The 16058-nt window shown below is 39.6% G+C and overlaps 1 protein-coding gene across 2 annotated transcripts; it reads right to left on the bottom strand.

The window, feature by feature from the left end:
• Positions 1–532: 532 nt before the first annotated feature.
• atp5mf (ATP synthase membrane subunit f) lies at positions 533–16044 on the bottom strand. 2 transcript variants are annotated; one of them, XM_048551724.1, is made up of 4 exons: positions 15965–16044; positions 6324–6431; positions 6054–6170; positions 533–748 (listed from the first exon to the last, which is right to left on the bottom strand). In XM_048551724.1, exons 1-4 carry the CDS (start codon positions 15978–15980, stop codon positions 720–722), a joined length of 270 nt encoding a protein of 89 aa, XP_048407681.1. In that variant the 5' UTR covers positions 15981–16044; the 3' UTR covers positions 533–719. The 2 variants fall into 2 exon arrangements, with proteins under 2 accessions (XP_048407681.1, XP_048407679.1); XM_048551722.2 differs by lacking the exon at positions 533–748 and adding an exon at positions 4751–5210.
• Positions 16045–16058: the final 14 nt, after the last annotated feature.

The raw sequence follows: 16058 nt of genomic DNA on the forward strand, positions 1-16058 counted from the left end.
GCAATTAGTGATGGGTGATAAATGCTGGCTTAGGCAACAACACCCACACTATCCTGAAAAAAAATCCATGCTTTGACACTATAAACATCTAGTTATCCACTTAGGGTGCAATTCAACAAAATGTTATAATTAGATACCAAGTGCTACAATTATCTGAATATGAATTTGTGCAGAAGACATGGACTACGATTCTGAACTCAACAGTTGAAAATATGTTCTTGGGTGTGGAAAATGCCAGGATCAAAGAAACCAAGTGTTTCTGAAGGCTGTGCCTCAGATGCAGCCGAACACAAAGTCAAAAGAAGAAAGAGCAGACTGTTGGCCAGGCTCCCAATTTCATGGCTGCTTTTCACAGTCTATTATTTTAGAGCAGTAGGGAGCTGGTGTTTGATTTGATCTCACATTACCTCAATCACTACCTTGAAACTGAGTAAAAATTCATTGTGCTTTAGATCCTTTCAATAATTACATATTTAAAGAAGCCAACTTCAGCAATATATCATATTTAATTCCAGAAACAGTGAACGGGTTTTTCAAATTTGACCTTGCACAAAAATCAGGATAGGATAATAGAACAAAAGGGTAAACGATGACTCTTACTTATAACCTCTGGTGTAAAAAAAACCTAAACAATGTAGCCATTCAATAACAACAGGTTCAGTAGAAAGGTTTGTCAGCTTCTATCATTACTTTGAGCTGTGACGTATTTGCATAGCCATTTAGTGGTACTTTCTCCAACGGTCCTGCTCTGCAATACAATGGAACATATCATTAGGCATCTATCCTCAATTTTCTACTAAAATAGGAGATTGCAGGCATGTTTACTGGCCTGTCTCTCTCGAAAACCAAAAGGAGCTACATTATCTGCACATCAACATATTGAAGCAGTTAATTGTGTTAGGAATTTTCAAATGACACTGCCCTTGCCTTTGTGCTATGCTGCATCCTGTCAGGATTATACTTTGGAGGTTAGAACTAAGCTCTATTTAAAATCAGACCTCTAAAATATTAATCAGCTTCAGAAAGATCCATGGAGGGTTTTTTTTATGGTAACAAATTAGATGTGCTTCCACCAAATTGACTGCCATTGCACACTTTAGATTAGATTAGATTCCCTACAGTGTGGAACAGGCCCTTCAGCCCAACAAGTCCACACCGCCCCTTGGAGCATCCCACCCAGACCCCCTATAACCCACACACCCCTGAACACTAAGGGAAATTTAGCATGGCCGATCCACCTAGGCTGCACATCTTTGGACTGTGGGAGGAAACCGGAGCACCCGGAGGAAACCCACGCAGACACAGGGAGAATGTGCAAACTCCACACAGGCAGTTACCCGAGGCTGGAATCGAACCTGGGTCCCTGGCGCTGTGAGGCTGCAGTGCTAACCACTGAGCCACCGTGCCGCCCTAAACTTAAACTCTATAAACCCATATGATCACCCCTTTTTCAACTGGAGCTGTGAATGTTCTTATAGTTAACTGAAGTTATAAAGAGAGAAGTACAGTTCCAACTGAATGAAAATTAGAACTGAATCTTAAGAATGAGAAGAAAAGTAAACCAAAGTTTGGAGTAAAATTCAAGATGAATAAAATGGTGCATCTGTATTAACAAAGTCTCTCGCCAGTAATGGAAGATTTGTTTACAAGCAATAGTATGTGTCAATCATTGCTCCATTTCATTTATGCATAAGTAGCACCATATATAGGCAGAAATCCAAACATGAGCCTTTCCCTTGAGGAAAATGCCAGCAATTAAAACTCTCATAAAGTCACATCCATGATTTTATAAGTGTTAAAATATGCAGGCTCTGCTTGAGTTAATATGGTACACTGTATGAAACTTGTTTAAATTAATGTGCAAAGCCCATCAGAGAACATTAATGAGGATATTTGCATACGATACACAGAAGATATCAATTTAGCCAGATCTGCCCGTGACAGCCATAGGGCGACTGAAATAGCCGGTCAGGATTTGGAATGTGCATTTTAGTGAACAAACAGCTCAAGTGCAACAGGAATTCATAGCTCACTTTTATTTCAAAATCATTCAATGCCTCTGCTTCAGTGAGGCTCAAAGAAAGTGAGTTTTAGGTCATAGCCACTTGACAGACAAAGAAACAAGGATATGCTGATGGGATTTGATGAGTCATGGAATTATTACAGTGCAGAAGCAGACCATTTAGCCCATTGACTCCACTGTGAGCTCTCTCTAAAGCAATCCAATCAACCCCATTCTCCAACTCTATCCTTGTAACGCTGGAAATTTTATGTCCCTTAAGAGCCCATCCAATTCCATTTCAAAATCTTTCATCTGCTTCCATCACCCTCATAAGCAGAGAATTTCAGATCATTCCCACTCACCTTCAGTACCCACCAACCATGGCCTTCCGAATGGTTGAGGCATGCTGCACTCTGCACAAAATTGTGCAACAATGAGGTTTGGATGTACATGAAGAACAAGGGAAGAAGAACAGTATTCTTACTACTTGAAAAACCTAAATGATGTGAAGTCCATCTAGGTTCTGCCAGCCCAGTCACCTGACATCTACACGCAAAATCCACTCCATTCTGACAAACTACAAACCACGCACCTCCTTCACAGATCTGTGCAGCAATTTAATATTACATAATATACCCAAGTATATAACCTTGTGCAACTTCAAGTTATTATTCTAAATCTCTTGAGCACGTCTATGTGGTTCTATGTCTGTAGCTACAGCAGTGATATAGGCGCATTGCTCAAATCCTAGACTGCAGATGTACTCACTGCTGATATGCTCTTGATGAATATCTGGAAGGTTTTTGAGCCCTTAAGGACTGCTTCAGAGCCTTTGCAAACACAAATTGGCCTATCTGGGATACAAAGCACTGTGTGAGTTACTAACTTGGAAGGCAAGGAAAAGGGTAGGAGAAGGATGCATTTTGAGCTGAGTTCCCACTTCTGTGTTCACTTTACCATCAGTCCTATATTTTTGCATTCACACTTCTCTGCTTGCAATAAGGTAAAGAACACCTTATTACAGATTAGTGGGGTGATGAATGCTCAAGGCCAGGATATTGTGCATTCTTTTTCAAGTGGCATTGATACTGTGCAATTGGTCATTGTTATGCTTGATTTTGCGAGCAGGTGGGATCTCTGTGTATGAATGAAGACATCATTGTGATGGCCTGTGATATTACACTAATTTGATGGCAAGCCTACGCAGTACAACTGGAATGTTCATCTGTACATCACCCAAGCTCATTGATGGCCTCAAAAGTACAGCATCTAATTTCAGCTGAGGAGATCCTGAAACATCTTTAAGCCTTTGACACAGTCTTCTCTTCTGCTGTCTCTCTCTTCAATTTGCTTTTTCTCACTGATGATGTGTGTGAAAATCCAACTATGTGCTTTCCCAGCAGTGTCAATAACTGAGCTGGTGCACTGTTTGCACGAGTTCTGTGACAATGCACAGAGAGGGAGTGACTTCCTCTGAAGAATTATTATTGTTTCCCTGCACCGTTTCCTGCAGGACATTTGATGCCCTGCAGCAACTTAAAGATATGAATTAGAATTGTCCAAGTCAGAACATTTTAAGCGATCATCATATTTCACTCATGGTTGGCATCATGTTAATGTATGCCCCAGAGTTATCCGTATTTAGTTGTGTCACCATGTACGATAATCACGTACACCAAAGCTCCACCAATGATCGTTGCGTCCTCTTTTGCAACTGTCATTTGAGAAAGGAACATGAGGAGGCCACTTGATCCCTCGAGCCTGCAGCACTATTCAATAAGATCATGGCTGATCTGATTTTAACCTCAACTCTACATTCCTGCAATTTCCTGACAGAAAAGGATTCAAAAGCTCACTTTTAAATCTTTCCCTTCTTACCTTAAACCTATGCCCTCTAGTTTCGGATTTGCCTACTTTGGGAAAAGATCTTGGCTATTCACCTTATCTATGCCCCTCATGATTTTATAAACCTCTAAAAGGTCATTATCAGCCCCTCACTATCTAGGGAAAAGAAGTTCCGGTCTATCCAGCCTCTCCTTATAAATCAAACCTTCCAACCTTGGTAACATCCTTGCACACTTTTCAGTTTAATGACATCCTTCCCATAGCAGGGTCACCAGAATTGTACACAGTACTCCAAATGTGGCCTTATCAATGTTTTATACATCCAGAGATACATCACTACATTGAATGTGCGTGCCTTAATTTACTAATTCTAGTCCTTCAAATTGTATGCCTGGAGTATCCCCTTAAATACTGAAATTGAAAGCAATTCATAAGGGTAATCATCACAGCCTCTCACACTAATTGGTCAGGAACAATGTAACCATACAGCTCCTGGGTTAGAAATCCACAAACTAAGGTGATACACATACTTATGGCTTTCTTGCCCATTATTGGAGCCCTATGTTGCCAGCCTATCAGCTATTTAAAATTCAAAAAAACCTGTTCCCGAGTTTTTTTTAACTCATTCACAGGATATGGGCATTGCTGGCTAGATCAGCTTTGATTGGGCATCCGTAAATGGGCGTTTACAATTAGGGCAGGCAATATCTGCTGGCCTAGCCACAGTACCCATGTCCCTGTATGTATATCTTATAAAACAAATTCTAAACAGAAACTTTATTCATTTTGTTTGAAATTACAAAGACTGTAAAGAAAATCTGTGTGTGTAAAGAGGAATTTATACAAGATTTCAAAAATGAATACTGGGAAGAAAATATAATCCCCGAAATTCTGAGACTAACTTACGCTCTGACTGAAGCTCTGGGAAATAATTAATCTACAAGTAGCAAATTTTTTCCTTAGAATATTGACTAAAACTCCAGGTCCATAGTAAGACTAAGATAACAATTAAGGTGCTTTCTACAGTAAAAGATTTCAGTGGACTGTGTGCAATGTTATACAATATCAATACACCATAGTTTTATGATGTCAAAATCTGGCATTAGAGAAAAATTGCTTCTGTTGCCCATATGGCAATGAGTAACTGAAGAATACTTGGTGAATGAAGAAGATGGTTTTGGTTCTTAGAGGTCAGTCATCTCAGCAGAAATTCCTCAGGGCGTTGTTCCAGGTCCAACAGTCTCTAAGTGCTTCATTAACTGCTTCATATATCACAAGGTCAGAAGTGGGGATGTTTGCTGAAGATTACACAATGTTCAGCACCGTTTGGGTCTTCTGAGATACTGTAACAGTCCATGTCCAACTGCAACAAGACATGCACAATATCCAGGTTTGGGCTGAACAGTAGAAAATTTGCCAGGCAATAAGTGACAATCTAATCACTGCCCCTTGATATTCAATAGTGTCACCATCACTGAATCCCTCACAATCAGCATCCTTAGGTTGCCAATGACCAGAAACTGAACTGAACTCCCAATACACACAATGGCTACAACAGCAAGGCGAGGAACACTGCAGCTAATAGTTCACCTCCTGACTCCCAAAACCTGTCCCCCAACTACTAGGTGCAAATCAGGTGTGTAATGGAGTACTCCCCACTTTCCTGGATGAGAGAAACTCTGACAACACTTAAGAAGCTTGACACCAGCCAGGACATTGCAGATGGTTTGATTGACACCCCATCCACAAACCTTCCATCATTCTCCCACTGATGCTCAGTAGCAGCAATGTGTGTTCTTTTAGAAGGTGCACTGCAGAAATTCACAAAGATCCTCAGACAGCACTATTTTTTCATCTAAAAGGACAAGGGCGGCAGATACATGGGAGCACTCCCACCCACAAGTTCCCCTCCAAGCTACTCACCATCTGGACTTGGAAATACATCGCAATTCCTTAAATGTTGCTGTGTCAACATCCTGGAATTCCCTCCCTGACAGTATTGTGGGTGTATCTACAGACTGCAGTGGTTCAAGAAGACAGCTCACCATCACCTTCTCAAGGGCAACAAGAGATGGGCAATAAATGCTGCCCAGCCAGTGATGAGATGCCCCATGAATGAATAAGAAAAGAAACTGCAGTTCCCTTATTTTAGTGAATTATAGGTAAATGAAAAACATCTCAAGCCCAAAGGAGCAAGTTTACTTACTAATGTGGCTGAATCCCCAAATGTAGCTGATCACGACATATCCCATCAGGAACATTGAAATGCCACCAAGGCCACCCTTTTTCACATCGATATAATGTTTGTAGTAGGAATCATGACCTGCATGATGGAATACAGCAGAAATGAGTAAAACATCTGCTACAGTGAAAGAAATCTTACTCAAATATTAATCCATGCAGTACTTGACTAATGAACATTCAATGTGACACTGAGTTCTAATGTATAGAATTAGGCTTTTTAAATCACACTTACATCTGCAGATAGCATGAAATATAGACATTGGAGAAAATAGTCTCTGTATAGTCCAGGAAGGAACCTCTGCTACTTTAAGATCCAACAGATTCTTCTTGATAAGTGGCACTATGAGACAATCACAAGTTACTTAACAATTTTGTTTAAGGCCAAGCTACAAAGTGGAACAATGAAGGAAAAAAGACGTATTCAAATAATTCACATCTCAGAGATCCTGGGTAAATCATCTTGACCTGCACAATGTGCACGTTACAGACCTATACAGATTTATAACATTTGCTGACCTGAATAACATTGGACATACCTGATTACTATAACCGATTCTAACAAATTTCAAGTTTAATTCTGTCTGACGACCATTAAAGATCTGTCCAAACAGTGGCTAAGAACACTAGCTGATGTGGTACTAAGACCTACAGGTTAGCATTTGCAGGCTTTTTCCCTCGGATCTTCTCAGAGGCTGTCCAATAAGAATGAAGGAAAATAAATCAAACGTTGTAATTGTATAACTACCCAGTGGTAACAGCTGGAGAATGAATGCACATTGGTTGAAATTAGGGCCAGGATGGTCTGTTAACCTCTGCTACCTGATTGTTTAGAGTCAGGTTTATAGATGAAGAAAAGGCCATTTTATATGTAGTGAGAGAACATTACAGTTGCCTTTGACACTGTACCCTACTTGAATTTGGAAAGACTATCGTTTTTAATTTTTCTATATTGTTAATTGTGGTCAGGTTTATAGATGAAGAAAAGGCCATTTTATATGTAGTGAGAGAACATTACAGTTGCCTTTGACACTGTACCCTACTTGAATTTGGAAAGACTATCGTTTTTAATTTTTCTATATTGTTAATTGTGGGTTGAAATGGGAGGGGTTTTTTTGAAAAAAAAAGATTGTGGAAAGGGTGGCCACTCTTTTAAAATGCAGGTTGCCAATTACGTGTTGTTGTTCAAGCAGTTGAGGGGTAGAGCGTGAGTTGCAGAAAAGCTGGAACCAGGGAATATGTACAAATGAAATTTGGCTAGCAACAAATAGCAAACTGATCTCTTGGAATTGTGTCAGTTGTCAATCACAAAGGCTTTTGCCTGCCAACAAGTAGATGATTGGTTTCTGACTAGCTGAACAGCTGGTATGTTTGATCAGTAACCATTTAACCTCTGAAACAGAAGACGCGATCCCTTTGTCTGTGGTAAAAAAAACCTCTAGCCTGAAGTAAACTAATTTGTTTCCCCTTATCATTTGCTGTAAGCCTTTAAGCAGTAAATCAGAAATTTTATAAATGTGAACCTGTAGCCCTATGCCTCTTGTAAGCATGTGAAAACACCTTTCCAAGATTGATCAGCAGCAAGTTCTGACAAACCCAAATGATCACCTCAGTGAATCCTGTGGATAGGGATCACTGAACTACCTTTCCAGTCTTTTCCTCTATCCATAACACTAATTTTGTGTGTTTGCCTGCATATGTGTGTTGGGGGGAGTTTTACAGGGAGGTTAGAGTTCTAACTGCTAGAGTTACATATCAACCTTTACAATGTTTACTTGAAGGTTGAATCTATTTAGTTGTCATAAGCAGTAATTCTTGTTAAGAACAGAAACTTGGTCTCTGGCTTTCTGTCAATGTGGACCAGAAAGACAGGTAAGTTGGAGGGTTTTGCACATTTTGAAAAATGTTTTAACTTGTGACAACACTGGAAATAATGAAGCTTGATTTCTGGTGTGCCACTCTAGTCTAACAAATTAGCATCTGCAGGAGAATGCTAAAACAGAAAAAAAAGCTTTAATCGCAGTCAGTGTATCACTGCAAGAAAATAACTACTCAATAGTATATAAAGTCATGGCTTGAACGGTGCTTGAATACAATATTGATTAATTGGTAAAATAGTACTAATTGTTCATTTTTTGTAAATAAATAATGTTTGCCCATGAAAGTGAAAGATATCAATCATACAACTTTATTAAAAGAATCCTATTTTTCATTAAAATGTAAGCATTCCTTTCCCTTTAACTAACAACTTTCAATGCTGGCAAATATCTCAGAACACTTTATAGTAAGGAGGAAATGGATATAATGTACAACAAGTACAGCAAATTGAAGCAGAAATTGAACAAAGGGACAAATTTACAAAGGAGAACTTTGAGAAAGTTTATGGGAGGGAGAATGTTGAGATCTTGGAAGAGATTAGGTCAAAAATTCCAGAGGGGAGGAAATTCCTGGACAGAGCAGTAATGAGTGATGATAAAGTGAACTAAGTGAAGACCATCTAGTGCAGAAAGAGGTGGAAAGCACATATAGGGGAATAAAGGAGGAGAAAGTCACTAAGTTTGGATACGGAAATTTAAAAATAAGATTATGAATTGTGACACGTGGTACTCAGTTGGGTGAAGACATAAAATGCTACAATTATTGGATGAGTTGCAAGATTATTGAAATGTAGCACAAGGTAAAAAGGTAGAAAGATGTTGTTGAAGTCAAAGTGATGAAGACATAGAAGACAGTGTTATTGGGAGGACAGACAGGAACAGAAGGGATCAATTGAAGTTGATAGGTTCCAGAGTAGAACTTAACATCCCAAGTCTTGGTATAATATTTGTGTCAATGGACAAGGCAACAAGGTAGAGCAGAATTAAATCAGATGTGTGAAAACTAATTCACCAATTTGGGATAATGAATAATAGAACGTGGCTAGTTAGGAGCGAGGGGTTGAGTACGGAACATGGGAGGACACCATACATAACAATTTAGGTATAGGAAAAGCCATATCTCAAAGTGAAATAATTCCATCATTTTAGATTACCATAGTCATAGTTGTTTTCAATCTATCACCAATGGAAATTAATGTAAGAATTGATTTGGTTGAGACACTTCTCTACCATTCAAAACAGGGCTCCCCCTTCAAATTGCTCTTCCGCATGTATGATGAAGATTCATATTGACAGGAACAGCATGAGGTTCAATTGTGATGACGCTATGAATAAATAGCTACAAACAGATGAAAAGTTGCAGTTTCAGTACAATTATACAAGGCTGTTGGTGCAGCAAACTGGTGGAAGAGTGAATGAAGTTCAAAAACTGTTCGTTTCTGTTGGCAGCCACACTTCACAATTTCGAAAATTTGAGATTCTTTGAAAAGAAAAAAATGCACCCAGTGGGGGAATTTTCTTGAAAGAACCAAGGAAGTAATTTGTATACCTCTGTATGCCATTCAGCAGTATAGAACGGAGAAACAAGTGGCAGCTAATGTTAAGACAAAAATGATTCATCGGATTGAGTTGACGTAAAAGATGGGAAATAAAAGTCAATGGATTGGGAGTCTACATCTCATTTACAATTATTGTACCATGTTGCTGACTGTTATTTACTACTTCTGTTAGAATGGCAATAAACAATGCTACATAATTATTGGATTTTCCTTTATGAACTGACAGCAACAATGATAGCATAAAATATTGGCCACTGTAATAAAGCGCAGAGTATGTTTGATTCCCATTGACGGTGGAATATAACGTCACATACAATGATACATAGCAACATTTTCCAGAGTCACATTTTTTTCAGTATCATTTGGCTTTTTTTGCACAGACAGAGAACTTGAAGAGTCTAATTGCTGTTCAATGATGGAGGGTACAATATATATAAAAACACCAGTGATGGTCTGGGTGCATCGATTGACTGTAGCCTTAAAATTAGTCCTTTTCTGGCTATTAAAATGAAAGAACTATTTAGTGTTTCTAAGAAATGTATGAGTTTGCAACATATTGAATTAAATTGAAGGCACTGCTTCTTGTTCTGTGGGCAAATATAGTATTCATTTTATGTGCGGCATGACCCTCCAATAGCAATGAAATGAATGGCCATGTCATCTGTTTCTGGCATTGCTCCACTCTGTACTGCATTGACGTATCAAGTCTATTTATTTATAATCTTGGCTTGCTTTTGAATGAGTATCTGATGATATACTACACATGATGATGTTAAAAAGAGAGAAAAACAGTTAACACCATTTGAATAGGTTTATCAAGAAAATAAAACATCAGTAATTACTGTTGCAGGTACTAAATTCCATAAAATGGTGGAAATGTTTCAGCTGATGTGCTCTATTATTTATTTTAAGCCAGCTTGGGTAGAATCCATGATACATAGGCAAATGTGCATAAGACAGCATGGGAACAGACCTTCTGTCCAACCATGTTCCCAAACTAAACTAGTCCCATTTGCCTTCATTTGGCCCATGTCCCTCCAAACCTTCCCTATTCTTGTACTTATCCAAATATTTTTTAAATGTTTTAACTGTACCTGCAACCACCACTTTCTCTGGCAGTTAATTCCACACATGAACCACTCTCTGTGTAAAAATGTTGCCCCTCATATCCTTTTTAAAACTTTCTCCTTCCACCTTAAAAATATGTCCCTGGTTTTGAACTCCCCAAACCTAGGGAAAAGACGCTAGCTATTCACTTTATCTATGCCCGTCATGATTTCATAAACCTCTATAAGATCACCACTCAACCACCTATGATCTAGTGAAAAAAGTTCCAGCCTCTCCCTTTATTTGGAACTCTCCATTCTTGGTAATATCCTGATAAAGCTTTTCTGAACCCTCTCCATTTTAATAGTATCATTCCTATAACATGGCAACCAGAATTGCACATGTTACTCCAGAAGAGGCTGCACCAACATCTTATATAATCTCAAAATAACATGCCAACTCCTATACTCAAAAGGTCTGAGCAATGAAGGCGAGCATGCTAAATGCCTTCTCAACCACTCTGTCTACATGCAACATAAACTTCAAAGAATTATGTACATGAACTCCTAAATCTCTCTGTTCAACAACTCTGGCCAGGGCCTTACCACTAGTTGTCTAAGTCCTGTTCTTGTTTGTTTTACCAAAATGCAATATCACACATTTACCCAAATTAAACACCATCTGCCACTTATCAGCCCGATGACCCCAATGATGAAAATTAATTTTAAAATTAAATTACAGGGAACGGCAGCTTGCACCTCAGGGATACTCAATTTGGAAAAATCTTGAGAGGCACTACGGAACAATTCACCTTGACACGCTACTGATGGAGTCTACTGCTGTTGATCCTTTCATGTTTGGCTACCTACTGGAGCAATAGCAAGGCAGATAGCCGTAGGACATCAAATTTGTAAGTACTTTTTAACACAATTAATTTGCATTTTGTCATTACTTTTTGTGTCAATATTTTGATGAAAATGTATTTTGCCTATACATCAGCTTCTCTTTGAAAGTATGGTCAATGAATTAGCATCAGCTAGCAGTGAAATTAATACTTCAGCACATGTAAACTATCAGATCTTGACTTCAACCGTACTTTTCAGAGTCTGTCATAGACCTTGGAAGCTGCAAAGTAGTTCCCTACTGGGAATGCTTCTTGGTCTTTTGGCTAAGTGCAAGTATTGTACTGGTAAAGTTTGAGTGAAAAGTCTTGACTTTTCTCAGTTTTGTAGCTTTGGTCTAATGTCAATAGCAGTCGAGGAGTCAAATGCATTATCATGGCGAGCGCTGAGTGAGGGCGTACAGAACACTGTCAGAGTATTGATGAAACAACTGAAAGAGGTTATGTCTGCTAACCCCATCTTCTATGCGCAGAGGGATCAGTTCAAGTGGTAAGGTTCCCAAGCTGCGGACAACCTTGTCCACTGTGCATAACTTGAAATGACGCTTTCAAAATGTCAATGGATGCTCAAAGTTTCTTCATGCTTTCCTTCCCAGTGTAAAGGAACTGCGCCATGACAGCCAATGACATGCCAAATACACAGATGGGACTGGAAGCTGCATCAACATCAACTGTCTGATAGATCAAGATGGCACTGAAAATGGATACCAAAGAAGTCATCCAATACCTCATTCAATTTTGCCATTGAAGGAATAAAGGTTTCATGTTGCAGTCTGTGTTGCGTAGGGGCAACCACGGTATTGTTATCAAGGAAATCAGACCATAAAACATAGGACATTTAAGCAATTTGGTCCATCAGTCCATTCTACCATTCAATGAGATCACGACAGATTTGATAATCCTCAACTCCACTTCCTTGACTTTCCCCATAAGCACTGACTCCCTTATAGTTTATAAACCTATTTATCTCAACGTAGCATCTATTTAACTTAGCTTTGACAGCCCTCTGCAACGAAGAATTCCACAGATTCACTATCTTCTGAAAGAAAACCGTTCCTGCTGATCTCCGCATTAAACGGGCAACCTCTTACTATGATTTTGTACCCTGTGGTCTAGGCTCTTCCACAAGGGAAAACAACTTCTCAGTATCTGTCCTGTGAAGCACCTTCAGAATCATATATGTTTCAGTAAAGTTTCCTCTCAATCTTCTGAACTCGGATGAGAACAGCCTAAATTACTCAACCTCTCCTTCTCTGAGTGCCTTTAATGCTGGTATATCTTTCCTTTAATAAGAGGAACTAACTAATCACATTATTCCAGGTGCAGTTTGCCTGGTGCATTCTGTAGTTTTAACAAGAAATATATATTTTTACACTCAATTTACTTCGAAATAAAGGCCAACAATCCTTGGATGCTAGCTTTACTTGATTCATGCATGAGGACCCTAATACCATGAGCTCATATTATTAAGTAGCCTTATGTGTGGTACCTTATTTGATGCCATTTGGAAATCCAAATATATAACATCTATTGGTTTCCCTTTATCTATCCTGGTTGTTACATCCTCAACTAATACAAATAAATTTATCAGGCATGATTTTTCCTTCATAAAGCCACGTTGACTCTGCCTGGTTATAGTATATATTTCTAAATGCTCTGCTATTACATTCTTCACAATAAACTCTAACATTGTCTCACTTACAAATATTCTAAGTGGTGTACAGGCTGGAAGGGATCTTGCAGGTAACATTATGCAAGAACAGACCCAAAGGGCAGAACCAACCTAAATGACATTTTAGATGGGACTTCGAACTAACCTTTCAAAAACAAATGTTCAAAGTTCAAAGGTGTATATTATGGAGAAAAAAAACTATACAATGTATTTTGATCTTAGGGTACCTCCCCACCATTAATCTGCTGTTCTTTCAGGTGGTCAGGATAATGGTACCACTGGCCAATGATCTGGTCAAGAGACAATGATTGTTGTTCTTTAGGGGTGGATATTCTGTTGCTAGAAGACACTTCAATAATACTGAAGGAGGCAGTGCTTAGTGACCTTGTTGCAAAATTACTGGACGAAATCGCTTTGCTCCAATCACTCAGGTTTCAATTCCTGGCTCGAGTAAACAAGTGACTGGTCTACTGCTAGTAGCTCCTACTGCAGCTGGTGATGTCCAGACCATGTTGTTTAGGTAGTAACTGCAACTGCATCATCAATGAGGCTGGATGATGTAGCAAAAGTGATAGAAAACTGGACACCACAGTGGCAGTAAAAGGTGCCAACCTGTGTGATGTCCTGAGCACACTGGAGATCGAATGCTTCCTTGGTTGAGACCTCAGAAAACATCTAGATCTATCTCTGGAACTCAAACAGCTGGAGGATTGTGAAAACCTTCTTTGAGCATTGATTCCTCTCAATTCTGTGTGAGAACCTGGTCAGAATACAACATACACTCAGTGTTACTGTACATGATGCTTGTTTGACCGTTTCCCCCATAGCTCTATGGCAATCACACAAGCTAGCCTTCCTTTTATCTGGAAATTAAAAATGGTCCATATTTGTAGGGATATGCTGTTCAAAGTTTTAGATGATATCGGAGGGAAAATACACGAAAACACCTGATCACTACCTTTGCATGCGGCTGCATCAAATTCTGCATAGTTCCTCGGTACGCAAACACTACCTGCTTGTATGTAGAGAGAGATAATGGGAACTGCAGATGCTGGAGATTCCAAGATAATAAAATGCGAGGCTGGATGAACACAGCAGGCCGAGCAGCATCTCAGGAGCACCTCTCTGATGAAGGGTCTAGGCCCGAAACGTCAGCTTTTGTGCTCCTGAGATGCTGCTCGGCCTGCTGTGTTCATCCAGCCTCGCATTTTATTAACCTGCTTGTATGTACACTGGTTCTAATTTCTGAAGGATGGATCTGGCTAAGTTCCAAGGAATGTCGTGTTCAGCAGGAACACACAATACCACCTGTTCCTGACAGATAAGTTTGCATATAAAAAGCACGGTGTCTGTATGCAAATCCCTAAACTCCAACGGAAAAAAGAGATGGTGGATTCGGTCGGACGGTTCCTCAAAACACCTTATTCCCAGAAGTGACAAAGAATAACCAAGATGTGACTTGAATTGTAATGAATGCAATCCTCTCCAATAGCTCCTTCATGCACACCCAGAGTGCCAGAAACACTCCCTGATTATAACTGGGATGTGTAGAGCTTGTCATCTTTTGTACATTTGCAAAGAATGATTTGAAAAGGGTTGCAGGAGTTTTTGTAGAGGTTCATCTCAAACAACTCTGTCAGACCGGATACTATGCTCTGTGGCATATTTCCACGGATGCACAGCAAGACACACATAAACTGGTGCTGGAAGGTTGGTTATCAACTTGACTACATGTACTTTTTGGCCTGCCTCACTGGTACTCCACAGTCCACAGTGAAGTGTAGTCTGGCATAGTCCAAGCTCCAGGGCTAAAAACTGAGAGATGCACCGGAAGTCTAGTGCAGTCAACATAAAATATTAATGGGGAAATGGCCACAGTCAGAGTCTAAGTCACAATACTAGACTGAGGACCTGGACCCAGTGTAAAACCCTTCAGGCTATATGAATCAAAATATATTTATAACATAATTAAGAACTAGCAATTAGGAGGACCACTATTTTGGCTTAATTAGAAATGACTTGTTGAGTACAATTCTGGTTACTCAGGGAAGGGCACAGTTAACCTAAGAGGAGGTGTAAGTAAGACTGAGTAAATTAACTTTTATGACAAGAGAATTCTCTGGTGGAAGCAGAACGTGCATTCACAAGATTGAAATATACATGATTCCAAAGGTTTGACAGAGTAGATACTCAGAAGATGCTTCCCTTAGCTTTTGGATTTAAAAGAGCAGAAGTGTTTTCACTCAGTTATAAATCTGTCAAATCCACCCCAAAACGGTTGTAAAGGTTCACTCAACGAAGACTAAGAACGATGGTCACTGAAAATCAGGCAGAAAAAGGGAAATTAAGGTTGACAATTAGCCACAAACTAATTTAAATGGTAGAAGAGACTCAAGAGCTATGGCTAAACCCTGTTCCAGTTTCTTACACAGAATGTCAATGTCCTGTGCATGCGAATGGAGTGAGGCGTTCTGGAGTGACAGAAAATCTATTTAACAAATGTGGTTTGTATTACTCATCTTTCAGCCACATCTGAATTGTACAGTGCTGCATCCTCATAGACTGGCGAATAAAGCTCATTTCGAGGATAAAACGGGGGACAGAATTGAAACCACATCTAAACGGTCACTGCCTGACCATTTGCTGTTTTCCACTCTGGACCAGTCTGGTTCCCATAGCAACCGCGGCCCACAGCCGAAGGCTCTCCGATTCACTTCCATCAGAGGCGACGATTCCCCCACCCCATCCACAAACCCACTAAACAGCAGTGATATCAATCCTGAAGGCCAGTGAATAACTTTCTCCGTCTTTCACGCTGACCTGTTTCTTTCCCCATGGTCGCGCCTCAACTCACTAGGCAGCATGGGAGTGAGGTCATCCACCACCCCGGAGAAAGAGCATCTCGGGAGTGAGG

Source organism: Stegostoma tigrinum, chromosome 23 (genome assembly GCF_030684315.1).
Source record: "Stegostoma tigrinum isolate sSteTig4 chromosome 23, sSteTig4.hap1, whole genome shotgun sequence".
Taxonomy (NCBI): Eukaryota; Metazoa; Chordata; class Chondrichthyes; order Orectolobiformes; family Stegostomatidae; genus Stegostoma; species Stegostoma tigrinum.

Bases quoted from the DNA above. Each gene is read 5' to 3' on its own strand.
- atp5mf (XM_048551722.2), bottom strand. The intron at 6,171-6,323 runs GTAAGTGTGATT...TCCATCATGCAG, and splicing joins ATTTCATGCTATCTGCAGAT to GTCATGATTCCTACTACAAA. The intron at 5,211-6,053 runs GTAAGTAAACTT...GTCTTGTTGCAG, and splicing joins TTGGGGATTCAGCCACATTA to TTGGACATGGACTGTTACAG.